The sequence below is a fragment of the Leptodactylus fuscus genome, chromosome 7 (genome assembly GCF_031893055.1).
Source record: "Leptodactylus fuscus isolate aLepFus1 chromosome 7, aLepFus1.hap2, whole genome shotgun sequence".
NCBI classification, from domain to species: Eukaryota; Metazoa; Chordata; class Amphibia; order Anura; family Leptodactylidae; genus Leptodactylus; species Leptodactylus fuscus.
This window is the reverse complement of record NC_134271.1, coordinates 77,709,958-77,737,851: the sequence shown is the minus strand read 5'-3', so window position 1 is coordinate 77,737,851 and position 27,894 is coordinate 77,709,958. Positions and strand designations below refer to the sequence as shown.

At 42.9% G+C, this 27,894-nt stretch overlaps 1 protein-coding gene and 2 non-coding genes across 3 annotated transcripts; 2 read left to right on the top strand and 1 right to left on the bottom strand.

The window, feature by feature from the left end:
* VAC14 (VAC14 component of PIKFYVE complex) lies at nucleotides 1–26,931 on the top strand. The gene is made up of 19 exons (XM_075282212.1): nucleotides 1–189; nucleotides 1,059–1,209; nucleotides 1,301–1,468; nucleotides 2,131–2,193; nucleotides 4,061–4,168; nucleotides 5,104–5,213; nucleotides 7,090–7,196; nucleotides 7,616–7,750; nucleotides 9,156–9,290; nucleotides 16,055–16,097; nucleotides 18,757–18,901; nucleotides 19,303–19,368; nucleotides 21,512–21,662; nucleotides 24,053–24,185; nucleotides 24,525–24,699; nucleotides 25,097–25,215; nucleotides 25,319–25,398; nucleotides 25,922–26,072; nucleotides 26,208–26,931. Exons 1-19 carry the CDS (start codon nucleotides 86–88, stop codon nucleotides 26,362–26,364), a joined length of 2,301 nt encoding a protein of 766 aa, XP_075138313.1. The 5' UTR covers nucleotides 1–85; the 3' UTR covers nucleotides 26,365–26,931.
* TRNAG-GCC (transfer RNA glycine (anticodon GCC)) lies at nucleotides 14,960–15,030 on the top strand. Its single transcript has one exon. It is a non-coding gene; the product is annotated as a tRNA-Gly (tRNA).
* TRNAG-GCC (transfer RNA glycine (anticodon GCC)) lies at nucleotides 15,667–15,737 on the bottom strand. The gene has a single exon. It is a non-coding gene; the product is annotated as a tRNA-Gly (tRNA).
* Nucleotides 26,932–27,894: the final 963 nt, after the last annotated feature.

The following is a 27,894-nucleotide window of genomic DNA, read 5'->3' as shown; positions in this document are numbered from 1 at the left end:
GACCGTCTGTCACCTGACTTAGGGGCGTGACCAGGGCATGTGACTGCGGCCGCTGTACCGGGTTGTTGTGGAGTGAGCCGGGAAAATGAACGCGGAGCGGGACCTGAGTCCCCTGACACCGAATATCGTGCGGGCGCTGAACGACAAGATGTACGAGAAGAGGAAGGTGGCGGCGCTGGAGATAGAGAAGTGAGCGACACCCGGGAGAGGGAGGGACAAGGGAGATGACACCCGGGTGAGGAAGGGGACGAGAGAGTTGACACCCGGGTGAGGGAGAGGACAGGAGGGATGACACCCGTGAGAGGGAGGGCACAGGAGAGATGACACCCGGGTGAGGGAAGGGATAGGAGAGATGATACCCGGCTGAGGAAGGGGACTAGAGATGACACCCGTGAGAGGGAGGGCACAGGAGAGATGACACCCGTGAGAGGGAGGGCACAGGAGAGATGACACCCGTGTGAGGGAGGGCACAGGAGAGATGACACCCGTGTGAGGGAGGGGTCAAGAGAGATGACACCTGGGTGAGGGAGGTGAAAAAAACACCCGGTGGAGGTAGAAGGAAGGCACCTAGAAAAGGGAGGTTCAAGTGAGAAGACAGCAGGAGTAGAGAGGAGACTACAGAAAACACTAGAAGGAACAAGACAGAAGACACCAGGGAGAGAGAGGGATGAGAAAGGAGATACCCCGCATGGGGGGAGTGTTCAAATGTAGAAGAGACCCCCAAGTACAAATGAAGACACACCTGGGAGAAGTAGAGAATGACAGAAGAACCTCCGGGGAGGATGGACTGAGAAAGGAGACTGTACGATAGGAAGGAATATGAGCAAAGACATGCAGGAGAGGGAATAGACAAGAGCAGGGAGGGACTGAATGGAAATACCTAGGAGAGGATGGGACAAGAAAAGTGACACATGAGAAAAACAGGGGCAGAGACCCAGGAGATAAAGGAAAGAGACTAGATAAGAGGCAGCAAGGTATGGAGGAGGACCCTAGTGATAGGAGGTAGATACCCTTGGAAAGCTGTCTTTGTAGACCGTGTCTTTTCTATGTTTTTGCAGGTTGGTGCGGGAGTTTGTGGCGCAGAATAACACAGCACAGATAAAACACGTCATTCAGATCCTTTCTCAGGAATTTGCTCTGTCACAGCACCCGCACAGCAGGAAGGGGGGCCTCATAGGACTGGCTGCCTGCTCCATTGCGCTTGGCAAGGTGAAGACTTGGGCAGGGGATGATTTGGGATGGGGGTCCCTGCTTTCATGCTTACCCAACAGCTTGGATTAATCTTCTGATCTTGCTGCAGGACTCTGGCCAGTATCTACGAGAGCTCATTGAACCTGTCCTCACCTGCTTCAATGATGCAGACAGCCGGCTCCGCTACTACGCGTGTGAGGCGCTTTACAACATTGTGAAGGTGGCCCGTGGTTCTGTTCTGCCCCATTTTAACGTGTTGTTTGACGGACTCAGTAAGGTAAAGTGACAGCGGCGACATCCTTCTGATTTATATGTCGTGTCCTCAGCCTGGCCTATACTTCTTCTCATGTGACCTCCACTGCTATGGAATAATTTTATAAGATCAAGTGACAGGAACTCTGAGTGACTTTTTGTTTTAACTTGAACTTTTGCTTTCAGGACAGTTTTCCTGAAGATTTAAAGAGGGTTGTACGGGAGTTGGGAGTCTGCCGTGAATATGTTTAGGGCTGTATGGACTCCGTTCTGAATCTGTACAGGGCTTCTAAGGGAGTTGTGGCTCCACCTTGAATATGCATTGAAATTTAGAGTTATGGGGGCTCCCACCTACAGTTGTACAGGCTGTAGGGAAGTTGAGGGCTCCACCCTGAAGCTGTATGGGACTATAGGGAAATTAGAGGCTTCTGGGGTGTCCACCTTGCAGTTGTACTGAGCTGTAGGGGAGATGGGGACTCTTAGGTGAAGATGTACAAAGCTGTAGGGCTCTTCCCTGAAAATGTTCTGGGCTACAGGGGAATTGGAGTTCCACTCTGAATATTTCAGGGCTGTTGGGGAGTGGGGTGCTCCTTCATAAAGATATATAGGAGTTGGGGATTACAACATTGATTTGGGTCCTCCTCCAGTGTATTTGACTTGTTGTTTTTCTCTTTCTGTATTTCACAGCTCGCCGCTGATCCTGATCCCAATGTAAAGAGTGGCTCTGAGCTCCTGGACCGACTGCTAAAGGTCATTATTGGAGTCACCACATGGGTGTATTAGACTGTGACCACAACACTGTGTATGTTACTGTGCAGCTCCTGACCCCTTAGCCAGTGCCCAGACAGGGCTAAACATCTACATGCAGCCACACACTGTATATGACCAACTATTTGTACATCAAAATACTGAAGAGTGTTCCACTCCTATTTCCAGACTCTGGGTGTTAGCTACATAATCTGTGCTAGAGTGTGGAACAGTATTCATAGGTGTCTCTTATACCCCATATTACCCAAAATGAAATGGTAACAGCCCCAAGCACACCACTGAGTATATTATTGACGTGAGGCTGAATTTGTATCAGAATGTGCTTGGAGAGATATCTAAATCCATTCTATGATGCAATCAAGATATTGGGACCTTCTGATCCATTCCGTTCTGATAAAGCAAGTCCTATCCTGTTCCGTGTCATCGGAACAGAATGGATCGGAAGCCCTATATGTGAATATATAACAGAATGTACTTGGTTGTCACTCCACGTGTCATCCTAGCTCATTCTACTGCAAACTTGGCCCTATACTATGGTGTGTGTATGATGCCTAAAGAGGTTGCCCTGCTCTTTTTTTATTGAGATACTGCCCTCAGGATAGATTACCAGTAAGAGATTTTTAAGGGTGTGACACTCAGAATGCAGCGCTCATGCAAGCGTCTTGATCCCTTCACTGCTTACATCACACACAGCCTGTTTTATAGCAGCCGAATCTATAGAACTGAATGGGTTAAGGCTGTAAGTAGATCACATGGCCACTCTGAGACAAATGGCATGTGCTATGAACAGTGAAGAGGTCACAGTGCTTGCAAATAACTGAGGATAGGTCTTCAATTAAAAAAAAACAAAAAAAACTGGACGAGCCCTTAACAATTGATTACAATGGTTTGTCTTGTGACAGTGTCTTCTTTCTAGATACATTGGGAGGTTGACCGGCATCAACCAGACTTGGGACTGTTCCAAGCAAGTACACATGTGACTGAGGATACACAACACAAATGTTATGACCTAATAGAGACCTAAAATGTGCAGTTCATCCAGGGAAACTTTCAAATTGTTAGGATGAAAGCAGAGAGAAAAGTCAGGGGAAAACCCACAACAGGAAAGAGATGATGAGATATTATTGAATACAATTAAAGGGGTATTCCCACCTCACATACTGATCAGTCTTTACTGCTGTAAAATCTTCTTTCTTCCTGGTTTCTTGCATCATTTGGTGGGCGGGGTTTCACATGCAACCTGCCGTTTAGCTCCTCCCCCAAATTTGCGTGTAGCTCCGCCCACCCATATTGGACTATGAAGTACAGGCAGCAGCAACTCCATTCTGTGTTACATACAGAGACTGCCTGTCTCTGCCATAATGAACACAATTGTATTAGCTAGCCTGATAACTGGGAGAACAGAAGAAATGAAAGCAGCTCCTCTCCCCTATCTGCTAACAGGAAGCTAGGTCATGTTGTGTAGACACAGGAATAGCTAGATACACAGGCTCGCTCCCTGCACTTAGCCCCTCCTCCCTCCCCCCTGAGAGCAGCAGATACATCACTTGACTCATGAGCAGCTAGGTCAGGGCTGTGGCCACAAAGAATTGAATAAAGTAAGATAATGGACAAACAAAGCAGTTTTGCTGAAGCAATGTATTTAGGAAAAGTCTTACATCCACATTAACAAGCATTATAGATAGGATCCTTGTGATGGGACAACCCCTTTAAATATGTTTACACAGAGTTTTTCGCAGGTGGATTTTGACGCGGAATCTGCCTCACAATCTGCCTGTAAAAAAAGGCTCCCATTCACTTCAATAGGAGCCGCTGACTTGTTTTTCACTTGTTTTATTTTTTATTTTAGGATATTGTCACTGAAAGCAGCAAGTTTGACCTGGTCAGTTTTGTTCCACTTCTGCGGGAGAGGATTTATTCCAACAACCAGTATGCCCGACAGTTTATTATTTCCTGGGTGAGCAGCTCATCTGTTCAGACTTGTCCAACTTTTTCAAATCTCTGTATATCCAAGGTTCTATGCAAAATACCATAATATATCTGTAATGGGTGGGGGTCCGATTACTCTTCTTTCTTCCAGACAGCATAGAATCTATTCTGCTCTCTGCAGCCACCACTAGGTGGAGCTCACTTATTTATTCTTTATTTCACTGGGAGCTGTATGAATTTGTATGCAATCATCTCCCCCTAGTGTTGACAGCAGGTAGAACTTGTATTGTGTAATTTTTGTGTGTGAAAATTGGGGTCTGATTTGGATGACTGGATCATGGACATATTGGAATATGATTTGGGTGACTAGATCCTATTAATAGGGGGATTTGATATAGGTGACTGGATTCTAATGGTAAAGGGTAACAGCATTTTTACAGCAGTGGGAACTGCTATTGATAACTGGATGCTGGCAGTAGTAGAATTTGATTTCAGTGCCTGGATCCTGGCAGTCAGATCTGATGTGAGTAACTGGATGTTGGTAGTACTGAAATCCAATGTAGTTGGGTGGATTCTGTCATTACTCAGATTGAGGCTGGGGCCCCACATTGCGGAGAATCAGCTTTTTTTGTTTTTATTTTGCTGCAATTTTTTTGAGCCAAAGTCAGGAGTGGATTGAGCAAAAGGTAGAAGCACAAGAACTTCCTTTATATTTCCATTCCTTTTGTAGCCATTCTTGGCTTTGGATCAAAAAACCCGAGCAAAATCTGAAATAACTAAAAAAAAAAAAAAATCTCTGTTTCCACAGTGGGGGATCTTAGACTTAATGTCGGTAATCCGATACTAGCAATAGTTGGGTCTGATGTGGCCGAGTGGACTCTTACAGCAGTGGGAATTCTTCTAATAATATATGAGACTTAATATGCACATTTATTTGTGGTCTGACTTTCATTTTTGTCTCAGATTCTTGTTCTGGAAAATGTTCCTGATATCAATTTACTGGAATACCTGCCAGAGATTCTGGATGGTCTATTTCAGATACTTGGTGATAATAGCAAAGAGATACGAAAGATGTAAGTGCATGTAATTACAATTTGTGGAATTGGGGGTGGAGGGTCTGTGGATGTAAAACAGTCATGTAATGATTTCCGAACGGTCAAGGGTCTCTTATAAATAAACAGGCCTCAAGAATGAAAACATTTTTTGTTAACATGTCATTTAGCAAAGAGGCGTGTAGCCTGTCCATGCATAACAGATGCTCCACTTTCGAAATAATAAACATGAAAATTACTGGGACTGGGTTTGCCCAGTATTGGAGCATAATTTTCCTAGTCACACGGGCCCATACAACAAGCGTACACTTATTTGATTTAGAGAGACGGTTTCCAATACAGCACAGCTCCAGAAATAATGATAGATTTGTAACAATTATATTGTGGTGTTCCTCTGTTATTCCTCCTAGAAATATTCCAATCCTATTAACAACTGGTTGTTACCCTGATGCTGTCCAGTTGTTGTTTCCCATTTAGGGAGACACTTTTATTTTTTATTTTTTTTTTCTTACAAGGATTGTAATGGCACCCAATTGACAATTTATTCACAACGTTTTGGGAGGAATACCAGGAAAATAACAGTGCAGATGTAAAAAAAAAAAAAAAATCAGCTACAACTGTTATTTCATGGGGATTGCAAGTCAGCAGAGGTGGCAGGTCCTTTTTAACACTTTCCTGCTGCAGGCATTTTTTGATTTTCGTTTTTGAGCTTCGCAGTACATCATATAGAATATAATGTGGTACCATTACAAAGTATAATTTGTCCTGCAAACGTTAAGTCCTTATATAGCTCTGTCTTATAAGTCCGTTGCCCATAGACTTCATTGTTAAAAAATAACGGACACTTGCCATCCGTTTTTTTTTTTTAACGTACAGAAAAGTCCTGCATGTAGGATTTTTTTGTCCGCTGGTAAAAAAACAGACTTCTGTCAGATTGGGTGTAAACTGACACAAATGGACACAAGTTAAATTCCCATTGAAATTAATGGAAATTTTAACGGATACTGACGGTTCAGCTAGTGTCCGTTGCCAAAATCTTGTAATGGACAATGGCCTCGGGCACTACTGACGGTCACCAACGGTAATGTGAACACCCCCTTAATGGTGACAGTCTTTTGTCTTGATCAGTTGCCTTTGCATACTTTAAGACTTTAAGTTCACACGGATAGTGTAATGGCTGACTTTGGCACCGAGAGTGACGCGGGTAGCTGTGTCACTCTCGGACCAAAATCCGCCTGCCACTGCTGTCGCGGCTCCTGACAGTTGCGGCTTCCCCCTCCAGAGTAGGCACAAATGAATGGGCCGACTCTGGAGGTTGCTGCCGCGAGGCGGACGCCGAGGCTCAACGAGCCGCGGAATCTGCCTGAAGAAAGGACAGCCCGCTTCTTTTTTCTGTGAGCAGCAACATGCCGCTCACGGGAAAAAGTAGCCTAGTGGTCGCCATAGACCACCATTGTGAGGGGGTGGATTATGCGCCATAATCCGCCCCCTCTGTGCCAGTGTGAATGAGCCCTAAGGTTTTAAGATCCTGCTCCACTAAGTTTCTCAGTTTCACACTATACAATCTGATCAGTCTACATCTTGGTACAGTACAAGTGTCTTTTCATATTGTGACTAGAGATGAGTGAGTACTATTCGAAACTCCAGTTTGGAATAGCACGCACCCATAGGAATGAATGGACGTAGCCGGCATGCAGACTTGGCCGGCTGCTTAACCCCCTGCGTACCGGCTACGTCCATTCATTCCTATGGGTGCGTGCTATTCAAAACTGGAGTTTCGAATAGTACTTGCTCATCTCTAATTGTGACTATAAACTAGGGCCTTTTCAGTGGACACAGGGATTTCAGTTGTCAGATTTTCTAAACTCTGCTACAACTGGATGTTGTGTTTCTACAGGTGCGAGGTGTCTCTGGGGGAGTTCCTGAAAGAGATCAAAAAGATGCCAGACAGTGTGAAGTTTGCTGAGATGGCCAATATTTTGGTAATCCACTGTCAGTCGTCAGGTGAGTCCCCAGCAGTGTATAGCCCTGACCTGGTAGAACTCTTATGGTTGGTTCACACTAGCGTGTGTATTCTGTCTGGTTAGAGTCCACATGGAGACCCCCCTTCCCCCCGGACGGAATCCAAACGCAATTGCAAGCGATGTGCTGTCAAAGCATATGGACCCCATAGACTAAAATGGGCTCCGTGTACTTGGCACACACTGCCCGCACTAATCATTTGTGCGAGCAATGCGCAGCAAGCACACAGAGCCCATTATAGTCTATGGGGTCCGTGTGCTTTGCCAGCACAGCGCTTGTATTCCGTTCCGGGGTTCTCCATGCGGACTCCTTCTGAACGGAATACATATGCTAGTGTGAAGCAACCCTTACCTGTAGCTCTGCACAGCAGTGACATCTCTTACATGTTTTGTTGTTACCAGATGACCTCATACAGCTGACTGCCATGTCCTGGATGCGGGAATTCCTTCAGTTGGCTGGAAGAGTGATGCTTCCATATTCCTCAGGGATCTTGACTGCAGTCTTGCCTTGTCTGTCTTATGATGACCGTAAGAAGAGTATCCTTTATGGAAGTGCACTTTAATATTAACCATTTTCCCAATATCTGGCGTAATCGTACAGTAATAGTGTCGGGTCTTTAAATATGACAGCTGCTCTGAAGCAGAGCAGCCACCATTGCTGCAGGATCTGCTATTCAGAGATCAGTTCTTTCTGATCATGGGCATTTTAAATTTTTATGGGCCTGGACTCCCCCACATGAAGTTCCCATTGGCCTGGTACTTTTTAGGTTACAGGACAACTCCTGCGGAGTAAGATTGCAGGAGCCATCCTGTCTCCCTGATGGTTGTGAGCATTTTAAAGGCTCCCTAGCTTGCCTTCCCTAGATCTCTGTTTAGGATTGCTTGTGGAAGCTCTCAATAAGAAACTTTCCCTATAAACACAAATACAGTTGTATTGTAGTCTATTGGACAAGCGATCTAATGATCACAAGTTCATGCCCGCTAGGGGTTTATTTAAACCAGGGGTCCTCAAACTGCGGCCCGCCAAGCACTTCTGTCTGGCCCCGCCGACAACGCCGGCAGGCGTGCATTTATAATGAAGCTCCTGGGGAGCTCGGGCCAGGCCATGGAGCGCACTTCACTTTACCTATTGGAGGGCACCGCTCCCGATGTCTGTGCTACCTGCTCTGCCTCTGGCCCACTGTTTAAAAAGTTTGAGGACCCCTGATTTAAACAATTTGTTTAAAACAAATGTAAAAAAAAAATTCAAATCACTTTGTCTAGAGCAGTGGTTCTTGTTTGAGGTACCGAACCCACCAGTTTCATATGCACATTCACTGAACCCTTCTTTAGTGATAAATCAAATATGATTTTTTTTCCAAATTCAAGACATAGGTACCGTATATGCTAGAGTATAAGCCGACCCGAATATAAGCCCAGGCCCCTAATTTTACCACAAAAAACTGGGAAAACTTATTGACTCGAATATAAGCCTTGGTGGGGGGGATGTATTCTAGGGAAAGGAGTGATTTAGAACTTTTATTTACTTTATTTTTTTATTATATTTTTTAAAGCTTTTTTTTTTTTTTAACTATTTTATGGGATATTCTATACATTACTATTGCAGCTGGTCATAGACCAACATAGACAGTTAAAAAAAACAAACAAAACCCATAAGAAAGTGGCGCGAATGCAGTTTGGTTTTTTTTTTTTAAATTCCAACCCATTCTGAATTTTTTTTTCTAGCATTCCAAGTACATGTTATGGAATATTATATGGTACCATTACGAAGTACAATTTGTCCTGCAAAAATAATCCCTCATACAGTTTTGTGACGAAAAAATAAAGAAGTTGTGGGAAGACAGAGAGTAAAACGCAAAAATTTAAAAATGGCTATGGCGGAAGGGATTAATATGTGATACCATGGCTTCTTCTGTATCCTCCTTACATCTTGTGACTATAGGTATTAAAGAAGTGGCTAATGTGTGCAACCTGAGCCTGATGAAGTTGGTAACTCCAGAGGACGATGAAAGCGATGACACAAGTCAGTTACCAAATCAGGAGGAGCCGCCACCATATCAAGAGACTGCTGATCACGGTAAGAGAGTGTTATAGATGTAAGGCTTAATGTGACTCTCTTCGGAGAGCAGCAAATTTTATCTATGGTGGTGTGGGCAGATCTTAAACAGAGGCAGCATATAATGCTAAAGAGCAAGTGTGCATTGTGTTTACTTCAGACAATTACCCCTTTCAACCATGCAATATGATAGTATGGCACAGCCGGGAAGGGATTCCAGCTATCCCACCATAATAGTATGCAATGTAATAGTAAATCTTATATATATATATATATATATATATATATATATATATATATATATATATATATATATATAAAATCTCCTACTAATATTATAAATGTGAAAGTTTGTGAGTTTTGATGTTTGTTACTCAATCACGCAAAAACGGCTGAACGGATTTGGCTGAAATTTGGCGCAGATAGATAGGAACCCCGATTAAAATATAGGCTACTTTGTATCCCGGTAAATGACGTCACTACATTGTATATCATTGTAATGCTATCAATACATAAAATAAAGGTAACATGTTGCTTAAGAGTTCACTGTATTGTATTCGCTGCAATCTATGAAAAGGTCTAAAATGTATCTCTTATTAATACTAGCCGATAAAAGAATCACTAATAAGTGAATGTATCTATGTGCTCAAAACAAAAAATAGTAAACTGGCTGTCTAAATTTCAGTCAGACATGGGGGTGATCCTGATGTATATACTGTATGGATCACTAACCCCATCGATACTGTTACATAGGGTGTGATAAATTCTGGCTTCTATATAGTAGTCCCTAATTAGAGGAGTATATCTGCTTAGCCTGGCTGATACACTTACAGCCCGGCAAAACAAGACAGCGATCAAGAAGCCATGTTTGTTTAGAAAGGTGGACAGGGGTTCACCTTATTTTATATATAGTTTACTATATATCTCCTGATACCAAACTTGACTTTATGGCAGCCTGGGAACAAGACCTTGATTGTATCCTGCCCTCATCTCAATGGATTGACTTTTATACATCTATTACCAAAGGCATCTTTATGGGACTTTCTCTAAAAGTCTTTCATAGGACCTATCTAGTCCTTTATCAATCGCTTTTTCCCTACAGTTTCACCCCTTTGTTTTCGGGGCTGTAATGCCTTAGACACTACTTTCCATACATAGTGGGCCTGCCGTCATGCTCATTACTTTTAGCTGGCCATTCATAGAATCATGCAGCGACTTCTTGGACAGTCTTGCCCATTATCGACCCCCATATTTCTTTGTAATCTTTAGCCTGCTAGGTCCACATCACCTTCAAATGGGAACAGGTGAGTATGAGGTTTTCCTTTTTTTTTTTTTTTTCCCCTTCCCTTACCTAATATTTAAAAAAAAAAAAGAAAAAAAAATTATTGCAGCCAACTTTTTACAGGATGTGTAAAATTTGATGCCAACATAAAGCTGAGGAATAGTAAATTATATTGGCTGGTATGCCTATCTGTATGAACAGCAGATAATTTCAAACTTTTTAAACTGCATATTTTTCCAAATTTCCTATTTTTCCATAATTAAATACAAAACATCAACCAAAATCTATCACTAACACAAATGTGTGATGAAAAGCAATCTCTAATCATTTTAGTGAGTTAATGTTATTACCGCATAAAGTGATATGTCAGATTAGAAAAATGGAGCTTTGTGAAGACGTTTAAAATTGGCTGTGGTGGGAAGGGGTTAAAAATGTCTGAAGTAAATGTATTAGAAAACGTAATTCAGCTTCTGTTTGGTTGAATTCACATGTCTGGTTTTCAGTGGAGAACTGAATTGAAACAAAGAGGCAAAATGTAGTATAGACCTAATATAGATCTAGCTGCAGAGCGGCTGCAGTAAAGTGAAACTGCTTGTGAGACTTCATTCACATTTGGCAAATATGCTGCAGAAATTTGTGCACTAATCCATAAACGGTCATGAATCCTAGCAGAATATAATTACAAAACATCTGATCCTTAGAAGGATTTTAAATTAGGTAAATACAACTGCAGATGAACAACACCCCACAACAGGTTCCCCTTTTATTTGATTTTTCATACACTGCTTCTGCATTTTGGCCTATTGTTTTGTACACCCTTGCTATGGAAATTAAGAGGTTAAGTAGCATCCAGATGCACAAATCAAAGGACATTGATTAATTGATTACCAGCAAGTGTGACCACCTATATATGGTGAAGTTTTGGCAGTTTGCTGGTCTAGATCATTCATATATTCATATGTATGTTCACATGATGCCAAGAAGGCGCAATGATCTTAGAGAAACAGTTCATCATTCTAGTGTTAAATATTACTCATTAGTGGAAAACATTTAAGACAGTTGGCAATCTTTTCAGGATTAGATGTGTCAGCAAGTTTACCTGAAATTTTAGGCCATGCAATGTTCAGAGAAGTTGCAAAAAACCAAGATCTATCTCTCAGACTCTACAGATCTCAGATAGAATGTTAAAGGGGTTGTCTAGCCCCAAATTGGTTTTTTTTTTCATGCTGTTTAGAAGTGTTGCTGGGAGAAATTCTGTTTTTTCTAAAACGCACATGAAGACATGGATTAAGTTTGCAAAGTTGCATCTGACTAAATCTCAAGGGAAACCCATCATACCAACTATCAAGCACAGTGCTGGAGCTATTGCCATTGGAACTAGTCTCTTTGCAGTCATTGGGGGTTATTTATCAAATGCGCCTTCTTTTGGGTTACATTTTGCGCAAATGGGCCGTATGTGTGCCCTTTGTGACGTGATTTACTAATCGGGTGCAAGCTGTAGATAAATTCCATGCACGTGTTGGGGTTATGTGTGTTGACTTCTGGATCTGCTAGGAAGGCCTCAAATCCATTCAGCTTGTCCAATGAAGAGAGTTACCCCCCCCCCCCCCCCTTCCCCCCACTAGCTACGCCTCTGCTCTAGCATTCTTTTAAAAAGGTGCAAATAATAAATCTGGTGGACACATGTTCGCCCAAGTGGCCATGCCTACTTTTCTCGCCAAAATCACAAAGTGGTGGATAGGGAATTTTCAAGTAGAAAAAAAAAGGCTCAAACACTTCATAAATCCGACATAACAGCGAAAAAGTAGCAAGAAAAGTGCAGCCCACGCCAAATTCATGAGAAAACACGTTGATAAATGTGCCCCATTGAGTCATCCATGAACATCTCTTTTCCTTAAATGTGAAGCCATCTATGGGGCAGGACAGTGCTGAAATGCCGAGACGGGACCTTAAAGGGGTATTTCCATTTGAAGGATCCTATCTGTAGTCCTAGCTTATGTAAATTGAAGAGTTTTCCTAAATACACTGCTCAAAAACATAAAGGGAACACTTAAGCAACACAATGTAACTCCAAGCAACACTGATTGACAATCAATTTCACATGCTGTTGTGAAAATGGAATAGACAACAGATGGAAATTATTGGCAATTATCGAGACACACTCAATAAAGGAGTGGTTCTGCAGGTGGCGACCACAGACCACATCTCAGTACCAATGCTTTATGGCTGATTTTTTGGTCGCTTTTGAATGTTGGTTGTGCTTTCACACTCATAGTAGCATGTGGCAAGAAGGTTTGCTGTGTCTGTCAGCGTAGTGTCCAGAGGATGAAGGTGCTACCAGGAGACAGACCAGTACACCAGGAGATGTGGAGGGGGACGTAGGAGACAACAACCTAGCAGGACCACTACCTCCGCCTTTGTACAAGGAGGAACAGGAGGAGCACTGCCAGAACCCTGCAAAATCACCTCCAGCAGGCCACAAATGTGCGTGTGTCTGCACAAACTGTCAGAAACCAATTCCATGAGGATGGTATGAGGGCCCAACGTCCACAGATGGGGGTTGTGCTCACAGCCCAACACCGTGCAGCACGCTTGGCATTTGTCACAGAACACCAGGATTGGCAACTTCGCCACTGGTGCCCTGTGCCCTTCACAGATGAAAGCAGATTCCTACTGAGCACATGTGACAGAGTCTGGAGACGCTGTGGAGAGCGATCTGCTGCCTGCAACAGCCTTCAGCATGACCGGTTTGGCAGTGGGTCAGTAATGGTGTGGGGTGGCATTTCTTTGGAGGGCTGCACAGCCCTCCATGTGCTCACCAGAGGTAGCCTGACTGCCACTAGGAACCGAGATTAGATCCTCAGACCCCTTGTGAGACGATATGCTGGTGCGGTTGGCCCAGGGTTCCTCCGAATGTAGGACAATGCCAGAGCTCATGTGGCTGGAGTGTGGCAGCAGTTCCTGCAAGATGAAGGCATTAAAGCTATGGACTGGCCCGCCCATTCCTCAAACCTGAATCCGATTGAGCACATCTGGGACATCATGTCTCACTCCATCCACCAATGTCACTTGCACCACAGAGTGTCCAGGAGTTGGCAGATGCTTTATCAAGGTCTGGGAGGAGATCCCTCCGGAGACCTTCCGCAACCTCATCAGGAGCATGCCCTGGTGTTGTAGGGAGGTCATACAGGCACGTGGAGGCCACACACACTACTGAGCCTCATTTTGACATATTTTAAGGACATTACATCAAAGTAGGATCAGCCTGTAGTGCGTTTTTCCACTTTAATTTTGGTGGTGACTCCAAATCCAGGCCTCCATTGGTTAATGAATTTGATTTCCATTGATGATTTTTCTGTGATTTTGTTGTCATCACATTCAACTTTGTACAGAACAAAGTATTTAATGATAATATTTCATTCATTCAGATCTAGGATGTGTTATTTGAGTGTTCCCTTTATTTTATGAGCAGTGTATATTGCTTTTGCAATGCTGCTTTGTTCTCCTGCTATGTGAACTTATTCCTCTCATTGTTACACATTGTTTCCATAGAGTCTGACCTGTGTGATAAGACAGGACAGATGACATCACTCACTGCTCTCACTGTTATCTTCAGCTAATTGCTGTGTCTGTTATCTCTATGTAAACACACAGATATCAATGAGTCTAGAAGCATGTACATTTACATAAGATTTCTAGTAACAATAAGTATTGTGTTAATACATAGTGTCCTGCTCAGCAAGCTGGGGGGAGGATGGTTTGCACTGTTTGATAAGGAATACAGGAAATGAGAAGAGACTGGAGTTTGCCATGGTTTTTTCCACGGCGCTTTATTTTGCTGTGGGATGCCACGTGGGTTCTTAGGCTTAAGGAAAGCTATGCATAATGTATTCCCACAAACCCCAATGAATTGGAGAAACATTGTAAAGAAGAGTGGGCCAGAATTTCTCCAGAATGATGTGAGACTGACAAAGAATACAGAAGTACATTACTTGATGTTATTGCTGCTACAGGTAGTTGTACAAGCTGCTGATTCATGGGGTGGACTTTAGTTTTCCACACATGGCTTCATTTTGTGATATAAATAGTGGAATATGTTGCGTCATTCTTATCTGAGGTTGTGTTTACCTAAATCTAAGGATCCTAATGATAGATTTTGTTTATAATGTTCTGATATGTAAAACCATAGAATCCTGCATGACAGATGAGTTCTACTACTAAACCCCCTGTGCGTGTGACTCAGACTTATTCTGGGATTCCAGCACTTGAGGAGTTATGTGATTTACGCTGCTCCTCCAGGGCTCCAGCTGTGGAAGTTTAAACGTGGGGGGGCAGTAAAATTATTGCTTGCATGTACACGCGTACTCCAGATGTGTCAGAGCTCCACAGAGGGATTTTCACATCTGCAGCATTGGTGGTTCAGTGGTAGAATTCTCGCCTGCCACGCGGGAGGCCCGGGTTCGATTCCCGGCCAATGCAGCATAAATTTTTTTTGTTTTTTTGTTTTTTCTCTCTACAATATATTTCAGGCATAGCTATAGTGGACCAACCATATAACTGCTAGGACTATGTATGTATGTATTCACTGTGATGTGACTCCTGGTCATTTCTATGTATTTATATTTTCACCCCATATATACAACAGGGAGTGTCCCTGTGTGACAGTTGATCCACCTGTCTGTAACAATTTCTAAAGTATAGAGGGTTAATAGGACACAGGAGCTCATCACATAGCCCAGACTTGTACAGACCCTGTGCTTCTTTATGTTAGCAATAATGTTGAGGAGTTTACAGAGATACAGAGATGACTCTGCCGCCCTATATCTTCCCTGATTATAGGCTGCAATAGTGAAATAAAAGTTTCAAGAACTTGCTTGTAGGGGGGAAGGGAACAGATGTGACATTACCATTTTTAGAGTATTGTCTACAATACATACATTCATAACAATCCTCAACTATGAGAAGTAAATGTGACTGTCTATTCACTAATAGTGTACAGAGATCTTGAAGACCTCTGGTGGAGCTTTATATTCTGGAAACTGAATTGACTTTTTCTTATGACACTAATAAATATTATGTCTGAAAAATATATAATAATAATAAAAAAATTGCAACTGCATTGGCCGGGAATCGAACCCGGGCCTCCCGCGTGGCAGGCGAGAATTCTACCACTGAACCACCAATGCTGTATGTGGGATGTCACCTGAAGTGAGCTCAGACATGCATGAAGTAGACATTCCTTGGGGAATCTCAGACATTCCTTGGGGAATCTCAGACTTCTATAGTTTGAACCCTGGAGGAGCAGAGTTAATAAGGTTCTTGTTGTTTTGCTGGAATTTCAGAAAGCTCTGCCCAGGTGAAAGGACAGATACATCATTGGGGGAGGCCTGGCTTTTCTTGATGACTCATCATTCTGTGATAGCCATGGATTTATATGTTCTGCATTACATACTGACTAAACCTCTTGTTTTATTCTTTCTTTTTGCATGAACTCCTGATACAGATGACTCCAGTCTGGACAACATTAGCGTGTTTGCACCAAGGAGGTGAGGAAATTTGGGGATTCATATAACAAGTGTCTAGCAATGGAGGGAGATTTAGTCTCTACGCTGTGAATACTTGAGCCTCAAGATGGGAGGTCTTTACTTGGCCTCAATAGTACTATCTGTGACCACCAGATGGCAGTGAGAGCTTTCAGTTTTATTCCTACCCATCAGGTCCTCTCTTGCAGAGGCATCCTTCAATAAGCTGGGAATCTCACTCTTCATTATTATTGCAGTCACATCTTCATTTACTTGTACACCGTGCAGCAAATAATAATGAGAATAGAGCAGGAGGCTTTCCTGACATTCATATGACGTCCCGGGTCACCGGCCATAGTGCACCATATAATACTGTGATTTCAGGTGAAGTCTTCTTCCAGAGTTGGGGTTCACACACTTCTCACAGTAACTAATATCACACAGGTTATGCTTAACACAAAACAATAGCAATGCAATATAGGGGGCTTTATTAGATGCAGAAACATGCCACAAACCGATGAAACAATTACAATGATCTATCTCATAGATATGAAATCAGCCGCCAATTGCATTGGGCATCAGATTTGTCTACATACAGTGCTTGTGGAGTCAGTGCCCAGTGTCCCCATGATTGACATTGACAGCCTCTGTCTCTTCAGCCATATCTGTGAAATCATGATTATCTCTGCATTGTTATATCAGTTTATGACCACAGAGGTATTTTTTTTTTTTTTTTTACTAAAGGCCCCCACACTGCCCTATTATTGATTTGGAAGAAATCTTGGACCTGATAAATTTCCTTTTAAAGCGCACCTACAATTATAAATCCATTTTTCCACAATTAATAGTACACATAAATTTAAGAACATTTATAATATTAATAATATATTTTTCCTCCTCACAATAGGCTGCGCTCTTCCTCCTTTCCTTCACTCAGGCTGGGTTCACACTTCTGCTGTCCCCCATTCTGTTCTCCATTCCGCTTGAAAAGTTTTGGGGGCAGAAACCCAGCGAACCTTATGGTAGTCCATGGGATCCGCAAGTTTCCACGGGTAACTGCCTTTTAAGTGGATTGGGATTCCATTTTTCCCCGAGCATAGGTGTGAGCCTAGCATCAGTGTGTTATCACTAACAGCATCTGTAACCTTCTTCAGCCTCACACACAGAAGTCTATGAAAAGGGGAGGAAGGGGCTGGCCAATAGATTTATTGCCTCAGCCTGTGCAGTGGTAGAGCAATAGACTTTTATATTAGATGTAACTCAGCCTGCTAAGTAGAGACAGAAGCCCATTGCATTAAAAGCTATTGTAACATTTCTTATACTCGCCTGTACTACTTTATTAATGAAAAGCTATTTTATAATCGGAGGCATGCTTTAAGTTTCACACTATCGGTGAATAAGGAACATTTTTGCATGCAGAGGCTGAAAACCTTTGCTGTCCTGTTCACATTGCTGAAGGTTTGTTACATTTATCAGTATCCTGTCCTATTACTTTGTTTTACTTACTGTATAATTGTCTATAAAGAAGAAAATGTTTGTTTTTGTACCGTGTTAGCCAGTGGGTATGAAATATAAAAAACAAAAAACTTGAGTCTTCAGTAGATGATACCTTTTTTAATGTCTAACTCATAATGATGACAGATTATAACGTTTCAACGCTCTTTGGCTTCTTCTTCAGATATAACTAAGAAACATGTATATACTAATAAACCTCTTCTCCTCATCCCCCTCCCTCCTGAAATCCTATCCCTATGTGTCCTGTTGTACATAAATATGCAGCCGTCAGAAATTGTTCTTAGTTATATCTGAAGAAGCCGAGAGCTTCAAAACGTTATATTCTATCATCATTATGAGTTAGCCATTAAAAAAGGTATCACCTACTGAAGACTTTCAAGTTGTTTTTTTTTTTTTTTATAATTGTCTAGACTAGATACAATTTTACTAAACTGTGAGAATTTCTATGTAAAGTTGAGGAAGACATTTTCTATACTACATTTTCTAGTGTTGCATTAATTCATGATATACTAAAGTAGCAGCTCCTGGGGATAGCCCTCCGGCTCATATACTGAACAGGATTTTGTCCAGGGTAGACCAGAAACCATTTGAGGACAAATAAGAATACAAGAGTTCAGGTGCCTGGGTGGATCCTGTGGTTTTGGACTGCACATATTGCATCAAACCATGAGCTGCCAGACTTATTACATCTGGTGAGGTTTTCAGCCACTTGATGTAAGCAGAAGTGCTTTAATTCCCCTACAGTAAGCAGAGATCTTGAAATGGTGAGGAAATAGTGGAAGTGATAAAGCTCATTTTCCAGGCGGCTGCGCTGCCTCTGTAAGTTCTGCCTGCAGTGAGCGGATGTTCTGGAGGAGATGATTGTAGGATTCCTGCATTCATCATGTGGCATTACCATAACAATGGTGCTGTGAGCATGAGAAGCCGCTGCCAGGTCGCCCCTCTTCCGGCTAACAAGTGATTAATTAGGAGTGTTAACCCTTAATGTAAAAAAGTGTGCCGCAATTATGGTGACGGCACAGCCCAGGCGAGTCATCGTTTTGCCTATAATCATTATTTCAAAATATTAAGGGCACCCTCATACACGGCCTAAATGAGGAAACACAAAACAGTCACCCTCTGTATTTTGTATTTTATGCTTCTTGCTTTGTTATTTTGTGGCCCGCAGTTCTCCTGCAGCTGCAGTGACTCTTAATCTAGATGGAATTGTTCAGGTACTGGACCGGTACCTACATGAACCAAGCACAGGCATGATGACCCGAATCTGTGTGCTAAAGTGGTTGTATCACCTCTACATAAAGACCCCACGCAAGGTGCGTACTCTCAGAGCTACTCTCAAGTTCTTTTATACATTCAGGTAGTGGGCATATATAGACACTATAGATTACTAGGTGTAAATACTTGTCTGAAAGCTCCTCCTGTACTGGGGAGCCGTATACAGGCACCATAAATGACCTGTATATTGGAAATGAAGGGTCAGAGGAATTTGGGGCAGTATATAGACACTATAGGTGACATTCTGTGTAGAGTTGTATAGTCCACCCTTTTATATCTAATATGTGCTTATGGGGAATGGTGGGGGGTGTAGACACTGCAGATGATTTCCTGTATAGAGATGTAGAAGGGAGGGAGGGAGGAGGGATTGGGGTATAAATCCTGTAGATGGGTTCATACAATTACAATGTTGTTGACCCCTGTTATCCTCTTGATGCAGATGTTCCGTCACACTGACCTCCTGTTCCCCATTTTGCTGAAGACATTGTCTGATGAGTCTGATGAGGTGAGTAGTATGGTTTGTGCTGCTGCAGGTATCTAGTGAGGACAAGACAGATGTGCAGTGTACATGACTTGTGTATACGATGTGTTATGCCTTGTGTGGCCTCAAGGGGGAGCATAACTTCTGTCTACTGTATCCTTTAAATCCCCCTCAGGCCTGAACTTGGCATAACAGAGTGTGCACAGTTCTCATGGACCATTGTCATTCATTGATTTTCTGTTCTGGATTATTTTAGATGCTGAAAGTTTAAAGGAATAAAACTAAATAAAGTTTTCCATTAAACTTTGGGTCCGATCCATTGTGTGCCTTGTACGACAGCTTTTGTTGCACCTGACTGTTTATGGCAGAAAATTTGTCTTTTTTTTTTTTTTTTTTTTTGAAATCGTGCCTCTCTCACCATTTTTCAAAAAAATTGGGTGTAGAAGTGTAGGACCGGGGTGGAGATGCCTCACCTTGTCAGATTTACTATAAGGCTTATCTTACATCTTCGCCAGAGTCTGTATTGGAGACTCCATCTCTGTGTCCCCTTGCAAGTTGGCAGAGGAAACAGCTTTGCACAGAGGACTTTTTCGTCCCCCAGTTACAGCTTTAAAAGGACGGACACCCAATGGACCCCATTATAGTCAATGGGGTCCGTCAGACACTGTGTGTTACAGCTATTCTAGCAGCCCACCTCTCCGCTGTTCTGGTACTCCAACGGACCAGCACAAGGGAAATGCAATGCTAGTGTGAACCTAGCTTAACTCGCACTAAAAAACTGGCACGTGTTATATCAGAGACTGGCGTGGAATTAATTTCTGATGACCTTCCACAATGCACCTGAATTATTAAGAGACCGGATTCTCTTAATAATTCTGGCGCACCTCATGCCAATGCACAATAGTGGTTAACACCAGTGCACAAAGCAGCCATCTTAATAATTTGGCACATTTGTGTAGCTCTTTTCAGGATCTTTGCTTGCTGGGAGTGACTGGAAATATTCAGTGTTTGCACCAAAAGGCTGTAAACCTGATCAAATCCAATTGACAAGAGTCGCAGATGTAGCAGACCTGTATACTTGTGTGACCTGGGTTGCAGCTGTGTGAAATGTTGTGTTGCTTTTGTTCTCTGTTTTGCTGGGTGATGCTTGAGTTTCTGTCTGAGGCTGTGCTTGAAAAGTCTACAGTACAGAACACATGAGCCGTTCCCATGTGGCTGGTGATGTGCAATGGTTACATGTGTTATGCTGTTCTGGGCAGTGATGTGGGCAGGGTTCAATATCTGGGGTATTTCCTTGGCACCCTTCACCATGAATGATATGCTTTGTGTTTTGGAGATAAATGCAGTGTGGTGTTTGGGTTGGAAGTAGTTAATGGAGCTGGAGCGTATTTTCCCCCTCCTCTAGCAGAGCTGCGGGGCGGCCGTGCTTGTTTCCATGGTGACAGAAGGCTGGATTGCTCTGCAGAGCATTACACTAGGCAGAATGCTGTGTCCTGAATGTTAATGGCAGCCTCTGCTGCTCCCCCTTCTCTTAAATCCCATCATCATTTGTAGGCGATTAACCCTTTGTATAGTGGTGGTCAGAGGCCAGGTCAGTTGCTGCATATGTACAGAAGTGTGCAGTATTGGGGTGCTTTTGGTAATTTTCTGCAGTTCCTACACAAATTCCCCTTTTAATATGGAAATCGGATAAAATTGTGTTGAGAACTGGACCAGTCTTTGCATTTGCTGCATGACTCTGGGCTATAGGGAAATAATGCAGCAGATTGGCAGCTCTGAAATGATGGGACTAGAGATATTATGAGTGCACTACACAGGTACGATGATGATGAAACGTATTTGGTGTCTGTCAGCTGTACTGTGATCTTCATCCTCCCAGTGTCCTGTGTGCCTCAAATGAAAGGCATCCCATGTCCTCTGAGTGCAGCCTCCTCTCTGTCCTCATCATCATCTCCTACTATGATGTTGAAGATTTCTGTTGGGGACCATGTGGTGTCTCTGACTGCAGATTATTCCCCCTACAACAAGTGGACTGAAGAGATGATGATGATTCCTGTCCCTCTGATGAATGGAGGCACCTATGTGTCTCTGAGCGCACGCACACCTTTCCCCTGACTCCCCTTACCATACCTATTTGACCTAATGGTAATAATTATTCTTTCCCTAGGTCATCCTGAAGGACCTGGAGGTTCTCGCAGAAATTGCCTCCTCTCCAGCTGGACAGAGTGACACTGCCAATGAGGAGATTGCAGGCAGTCAGACCAAACTGCAGGTGCCTTCCCCAGCTCGTGGAGTGTTACCTGGTAGCTGCAGTGAGGGTGAGCAACTATACCATGAGGGGAACTTCACGGACCCCAAATAATAGTGGAAAACAACACTAGGGACCATAATACTATGCACAGCTGACATCAGTACTCCCCCCCCCCCCCCTCAAAATACCCAGATGATAGCAGCACTGTCCTCTCCCGCCGATCTATCTATCTATCTATCTATCTATCTATCTATCTATCTATCTATCTATCTATCTATCTATCTATCTATCCAGCTGACAACCTAGTCCTGTTCATACAGCCGAGGTTTATTACAATGTGTGTGTGCAGGTAAGAGCTATCAGCTAGGACTCCAGAACAGAAGAGAGATTTCTGGGGCTGCTGTGTTTACCTCAAAAGAATTTTCAACACTGATACGTTGTAAAATAAACCTTTGGAGTTGGAGCTGATTTGGGTGGGGTCAGACTGGCAAAAAAAGTTACCGACTCCAGCTTTAAAACATAATCATTAAGTGTCCATTCACACAGTTTTTTGGCGCTGATTTTGACGCTAAGTCCGCCTCAGAATCCACGTGGAAAAAAGCCTCCCATTGACTTCATTGGGTTCCTTTTTCAAAATCAGCACCAAAAAACTCCATGTGAATGGACCCTAACTTTTTAATATTTCCTTATACAATTATTAATATTGTAGAAATTATTAGATACATAGCATGTCACAGATTTACAATTAGTTTTACGGCTTTGGTCTATGATTAGCAGCCATTTGTGAAGGAGTTAGCGTTAGAGCAGGAGTCCCACTGAGATCAAGCAGAGATTTTTAAAATATAGAACAAAATGTATTAAATGATAACTCAACTTTTGAACCACTTTAGATTTTCTGGCAGTATTTGTGTCATTAATACATTTTTTTTTTTTTAATAAACTTTATTAACAAATTTAGTCTCCTTTCTGTGAAATTCTGCATTTCTTCAGTCTTACGCTTGCTTGTGTATTAAGAGCTGTCCCTGCTTCTCACTGTATACGATGTTCAGGCTTGTGTGTGTAATGAAGAGAAAATGACAATGAAGGAAGCGGTTATATCTCAGGCTTCTGGTGTCATATGAAAGAGCGATTCCCATCTGACAATAAGGTAAAAGTTGTACCTGACTGAAAATATAATCGGGACTGGGAAGCAGAACTGTAACCTTAGTGTGCGCTTTAATATGACAACGTTTTATAATGCCTGAGATATTTTTGCTTCATTACACTCACAAGCCCATACACCATGAGAAGTAGGGAACAGCTGTCAAGAGTAAGAATGCAGGAATGCAGGATTTCACAGAAAGGAGCCAAACCTGCTTAATAAAGTACTGTATATTACAAAATCTATTAATAATACAATACTGTCAGAAAATGAAAAGCTGTTTCACAGTTTAGTTTTGCTGTAAGAGTTGCACGCCTCTTAATATATTTTGGGCAACTTTTGCTGTCCGTGCTCTACAAAATGAAATCTACCGAAGCATAAATTATAGGGAATCTGTCGGGCCATTGGAGACCACATCCGTTCCCTCTATACTCCACCTATATTATTACTTTTGCCTGTATTGTGTGAAGCATAAAATTGCAAAACCTGATGCAAAGGCCTTGATGCAGTATTCCTATAGTCTTATTAGAAATATATTTTTTATGATTTTAACGGGATATCTGGGTTCAGGTTATAAGGATATTTCTTTTATTACAATTTACCAATATACTTTCACAAACCATCCTGATCATGTGATGCCTGCACATAGTTCTGATGTGTCCATCACATGACCAGGCATTTTATCCCCTGGAAGTAATCAATGAAAGCAAGTATATCGAAGACCTTGGTGAACCGAATCAGAAAGACATTTGGAAACTTCAGGTTGCTTATACGAGGAGTATATAAGAAACAAGATAGAAGATTATGCAGTCTGTATTGTTTGCACCTGTAGTCTGTATCTGTCTTTTAAGATCCTGGTAACTAATGTTCTCTTGTTGGGAATAATGATGAGCAGATAGAGATGAGTGGAGTATTTGCCCCCTGTATAGACATTACATGGCAGAATACATACTCATTTCTGTGCACATCTCTGCACTTGGAGGCCACAGGTTTTGTTAGTCCTGTCTGTGTTATCAGAGGATTACAGAGCAGGAGAGAGGGGAAGTTATTGTTTCTCATGTAGCTATTTCTGCACTATTAGTTCTCTTCTAATGTTGGGGGTCACGCTCCGTGTGGTAGTGCAGCTGGCGCAGGGTATGTAGCTACACTTATGTTTTATACTGCACTCTGGTTGCAGGAAGTTGCTCCACTACTCCACTTTCCTCTCCAATGAAGGCCAGCTTGCAGGTTTGATGTCAGTGAGTGCCACATCCTGGCGTGTTTGGCATTACATGATCTTGACTTCACGATCTTTTGCCTGTTAATTATCCTAACAGGAACTCGGGGTCCGGAGAGCTCACCCTCAACACCCACCATGAATTCCTATTTCCACCGCTTTATGGTAAATCTTCTGAAGAGATTCAGCAGCGAAAGAAAACTCCTAGAGACGAGGGGAGCGTTTATTATCAGGTATCAATGCAGGGGAAGGGATGGATCATGTGTCCAAGGAAAGAGGCGCTTAGACATATATCACTGTACCTCCATTCTTATGATAAGTCATGGTTTCATTCCCTTTACACTACATTCCCTCCATTCTAATTATAAGTTGGGGTCTCACCCCCTTACAAAACAGAGCCTCGATTCTAGGGATATGTTTTCATCTCTGTCCCCTTACACTACAGAATTATTATTGCTCTTACTATGTGTTTCCACCTCCACTAAGCAACCATGAGGAGAGGTCTGGTTTGTAGCGGATCATGATTTTGCCAATCCTCATATCTTTTTTTTTATCTGCTGTCTTCCCTTCAGACAGCTGTGTCTTCTCTTGAATGCTGAGAACATCTTCCACTCAATGGCAGACATCCTGCTACGGGAGGAGGATCTAAAATTTGCATCTACAATGGTCCAGAACCTAAACAGCATCTTACTGACTTCCTCCGAACTCTTCCAGCTGCGGAGTCAGCTTAAAGACCTTCAGACCCCTGTACGTATGTCCCCTTCCTACACTGTGAAATACTGTTCTATGACCAATTCTTAAAAAAGAAAATAACAATATGGGGTAATAGAAACGTATAACAACCCCTGGGATGAACCTAAATGTGTTTAATGTGACAGTGGAGAATGAGTTGGGGAGTGTAAAGGCTGGTGGAGGGTCTTGTCCTATAGAGTGGGAGAGGGACCTTATCTCAGAAAGTGTGGTAGGTGATCTTTTCTGTAAATTGTGGTTATAGGATGTTGTCTCATAATGCGGAAATCTCATCCTGTTGAGATAAGGGAGATCTTGTTTTGTACAACTGGGAGGATCTCATCCTGTAGAACTGGGTAGTGAAATGGTGAATGAAGGGTCTTCTTTCTAGCATACTGACTCTTGTTTCTTCTAGGAGAGCTGTAACCTGTTCTGTTGCCTGTACCGCTCCTGGTGTCACAGTCCTGTAGCTACTGTGTCTCTGTGCTTCCTCACTCAGAACTACCGACATGCTTATCACCTCATCCAAAAGTTGTATCCTTTGCTACTCTGCTCTCAGTAATGAAATGGCCACTGCGCTCATTGGGTGGCTGCTGCTTTCAGGCTCTGTTATTGTTCTTTGACCTCTCACTTGCAGTGGGGACCTGGAGGTCACTGTGGATTTCCTGATTGAAGTGGACAAGTTGGTGCAGCTGATAGAATGTCCGATCTTCACATGTGAGTACGTCCAGTGCCTGCCGTGTATACAGCACCCCCAGCACTAGGCAGGAAATAGAGCAGAAGTGATGAGTTGCTGCACGGGGGACTCTATGAAGAGCAAGTCAGGTCAGGGTAGAGCAATCTAGAGAAAAAAATGGAACAACATTTCACTAGTGCAGATTCACATTTATTTTTCAAATTACGTAGGATCCCTATGGTGTCACCAATAATTCACAATGTCTGTATTCATGTAGTGGTTTGCGTTCTAGAAAGCCATTCATCTGCTTATTTTAGTGTGGAATGACATAGCTAGCAGTAGCAGGTCAGGAGAGAGGAGCATAACATGGAAGGGGGGAAGCGTACAGTGTCAGAGGGGAAGGAGGGGCATATACAGTCAGAGGATTAGGGGGGTGGAGGTTGATTTCATTTAGAGTTCTAGACTTTATGGATGGGGTGACCTTCTCAGTGGGGTGTTGGGTGCTCTGTGGCCAGGTTATTACTATAGTTTATGGCGGTGACCTCTTACCTGTCTATTCTCTAGACTTGCGGCTGCAGCTCCTGGATGTAGAGAATCACCCATACCTGATCAGAGCACTTTATGGTCTCCTCATGCTGCTTCCCCAGAGCAGCGCCTTTCAGCTGTTGTCACACCGACTGCAGTGCGTCCCCAACCCTCAGCTCATGAGATCAGGGTAAGTCTAGGGGTTCATACATGGTGGCAAACCCTGATCTGTGTGTGTAGGACAATAATGAAGCAGTATACATTTGGCTGGATATTGACCTGCATAGTTTAAAAATTTTAAGGTATCACTCTCTTCTCTTTTCAGACTTGCTGAGTCAGCACCTCTGAGCTCCCCCAAATCAGACTCTGAAAGGATAGACTACACAGAGCTGCTACAGCACTTTGAAAAGGTTCAGAACAAGCACCTAGAAGTAAGACACCAACGAGCCGGGGACATACTGGAGCGTCGTCTGGGGCAGTGACTTCCCTCCAGAGTGCACTGAGCTCCTTCTTGCCCCTTGGTTTATGTAGCTCATCCCTGCTCCCGTTCAGGCCAGACCCAGACTCTAGCAGCCACCAGTGACATGGAGTAGCTGCAACCTTGGATGTTTGCAAAGGGGTAATGGGCTCACAAGGACTGCACTAGACCAGAGCTCCTGAGCAGAATCTGTTAGGGATGTTTTGGGGGGTTCAGCGGTTCTTGCCCCAGCAGTTGTCAGCATATAGGACATCACCCTGAAACTGGGCCTTCACTGTGATTGGCTGGATCTATATATCTTTAGGTGATGCCACCATCAAGGATCTGCAGTAAGGACAAAATGGGGCATCCTCTGTTCACTCTTCTTCTGTTCTGTTGTTTTTTATGAGTTGATTAAAGTAAGAGACGTCTCTTATGTAGTGTTTTTGCTTAAACATTCCAGAAACCTAATAGAGGAATTGCAGGTAGACTCACATAACATAAAGGGGCTCACCTGTAATTATACCCACTACCCGTTTCCAGCAGACCCATTGACAATGCCACTTACCTGAACAGCCCCTCCCATATGACTGTAATAAGAGTCTATCATACCCAGTGCTAGTAAATTTGTATTGTCATCAAAATCTCTTTATTCAGACCTCTAATAATCCGTCATTTGTTATAAACACTGCTATGATACATGACATTGCTCAGATTAAGTGGTCATGTTCTATTCTCGATTTTTCATTACCTCCACCCATTCACTATTCCATATTATCTGATGATCCGGTTGTCATGGATTGAAGGAATGTTACTGTATTGCTATCTTGTCTATTGCTTGGATTTGGGGCACGTGAACCTCCCCCTGACTGATCCACAGTGCAGTTTCAGGGGTTCGGTTCTCTCGGCTGTGGCAGGCAGTCTTGTCAGCAGGGGATGGCCTGGGAGGACAACAAGGTCAGGCAGGGGGAGGGGGATACTAGTTCCCACGGCACAGAGACTGTTCTCACGGCTCAGGCTTTGTGCTGGGACACGGTCATTGTGCGCCTGTATTTATGTAACTGCACAGCTGCTTTTAACCCCTCGCCTGTTGCTGCACAGCTCATTCCATGCTAATTAGCTGCTATAGATGACATGGCAGAAGAATTTTGGGGGAGCCCTCTGAGCAAGCGCAAGCAGTAATACATATTGGGATTCATTAATTTGAATTTATAATGGAGAAAATTAAGGGGAGGTACTGCATCCTAAGTCGCTATGTCCCCAAGAATGACATTTAATAGTAGATTCCCTGGCTGCTACTAACTAAAAATAACTTCAATGTAGAGTCCGGCACCTAATAATCCAGAAAATCTGGTAGTCTAGCACTTGCGTCCATCATCAGGGAATATCAGAAAGAGAATGGCGACTTCCTTGTATTACAATAATAATGTTGGGTCCTGTACAGAAAAGGAAGGGAGCTGTTCACTGACTGTATATGGGCTGTTGCTATATGTAGGAAGGCAGTCACTGATAATATCTCCATATACTGTTATGTCTACACCATAGTATATGGAAA

Excerpts from the sequence above, each read along its gene's own strand:
- VAC14 (XM_075282212.1), top strand. The coding sequence starts at position 86 with ATGAACGCGGAGCGGGACCTGAGTCCCCTGACACCGAATATCGTGCGG. Across the intron at positions 18,902-19,302 it reads ACATAAAGACCCCACGCAAG|ATGTTCCGTCACACTGACCT; the intron begins GTGCGTACTCTC and ends CTCTTGATGCAG. Across the intron at positions 25,216-25,318 it reads TATCACCTCATCCAAAAGTT|TGGGGACCTGGAGGTCACTG; the intron begins GTATCCTTTGCT and ends TCTCACTTGCAG.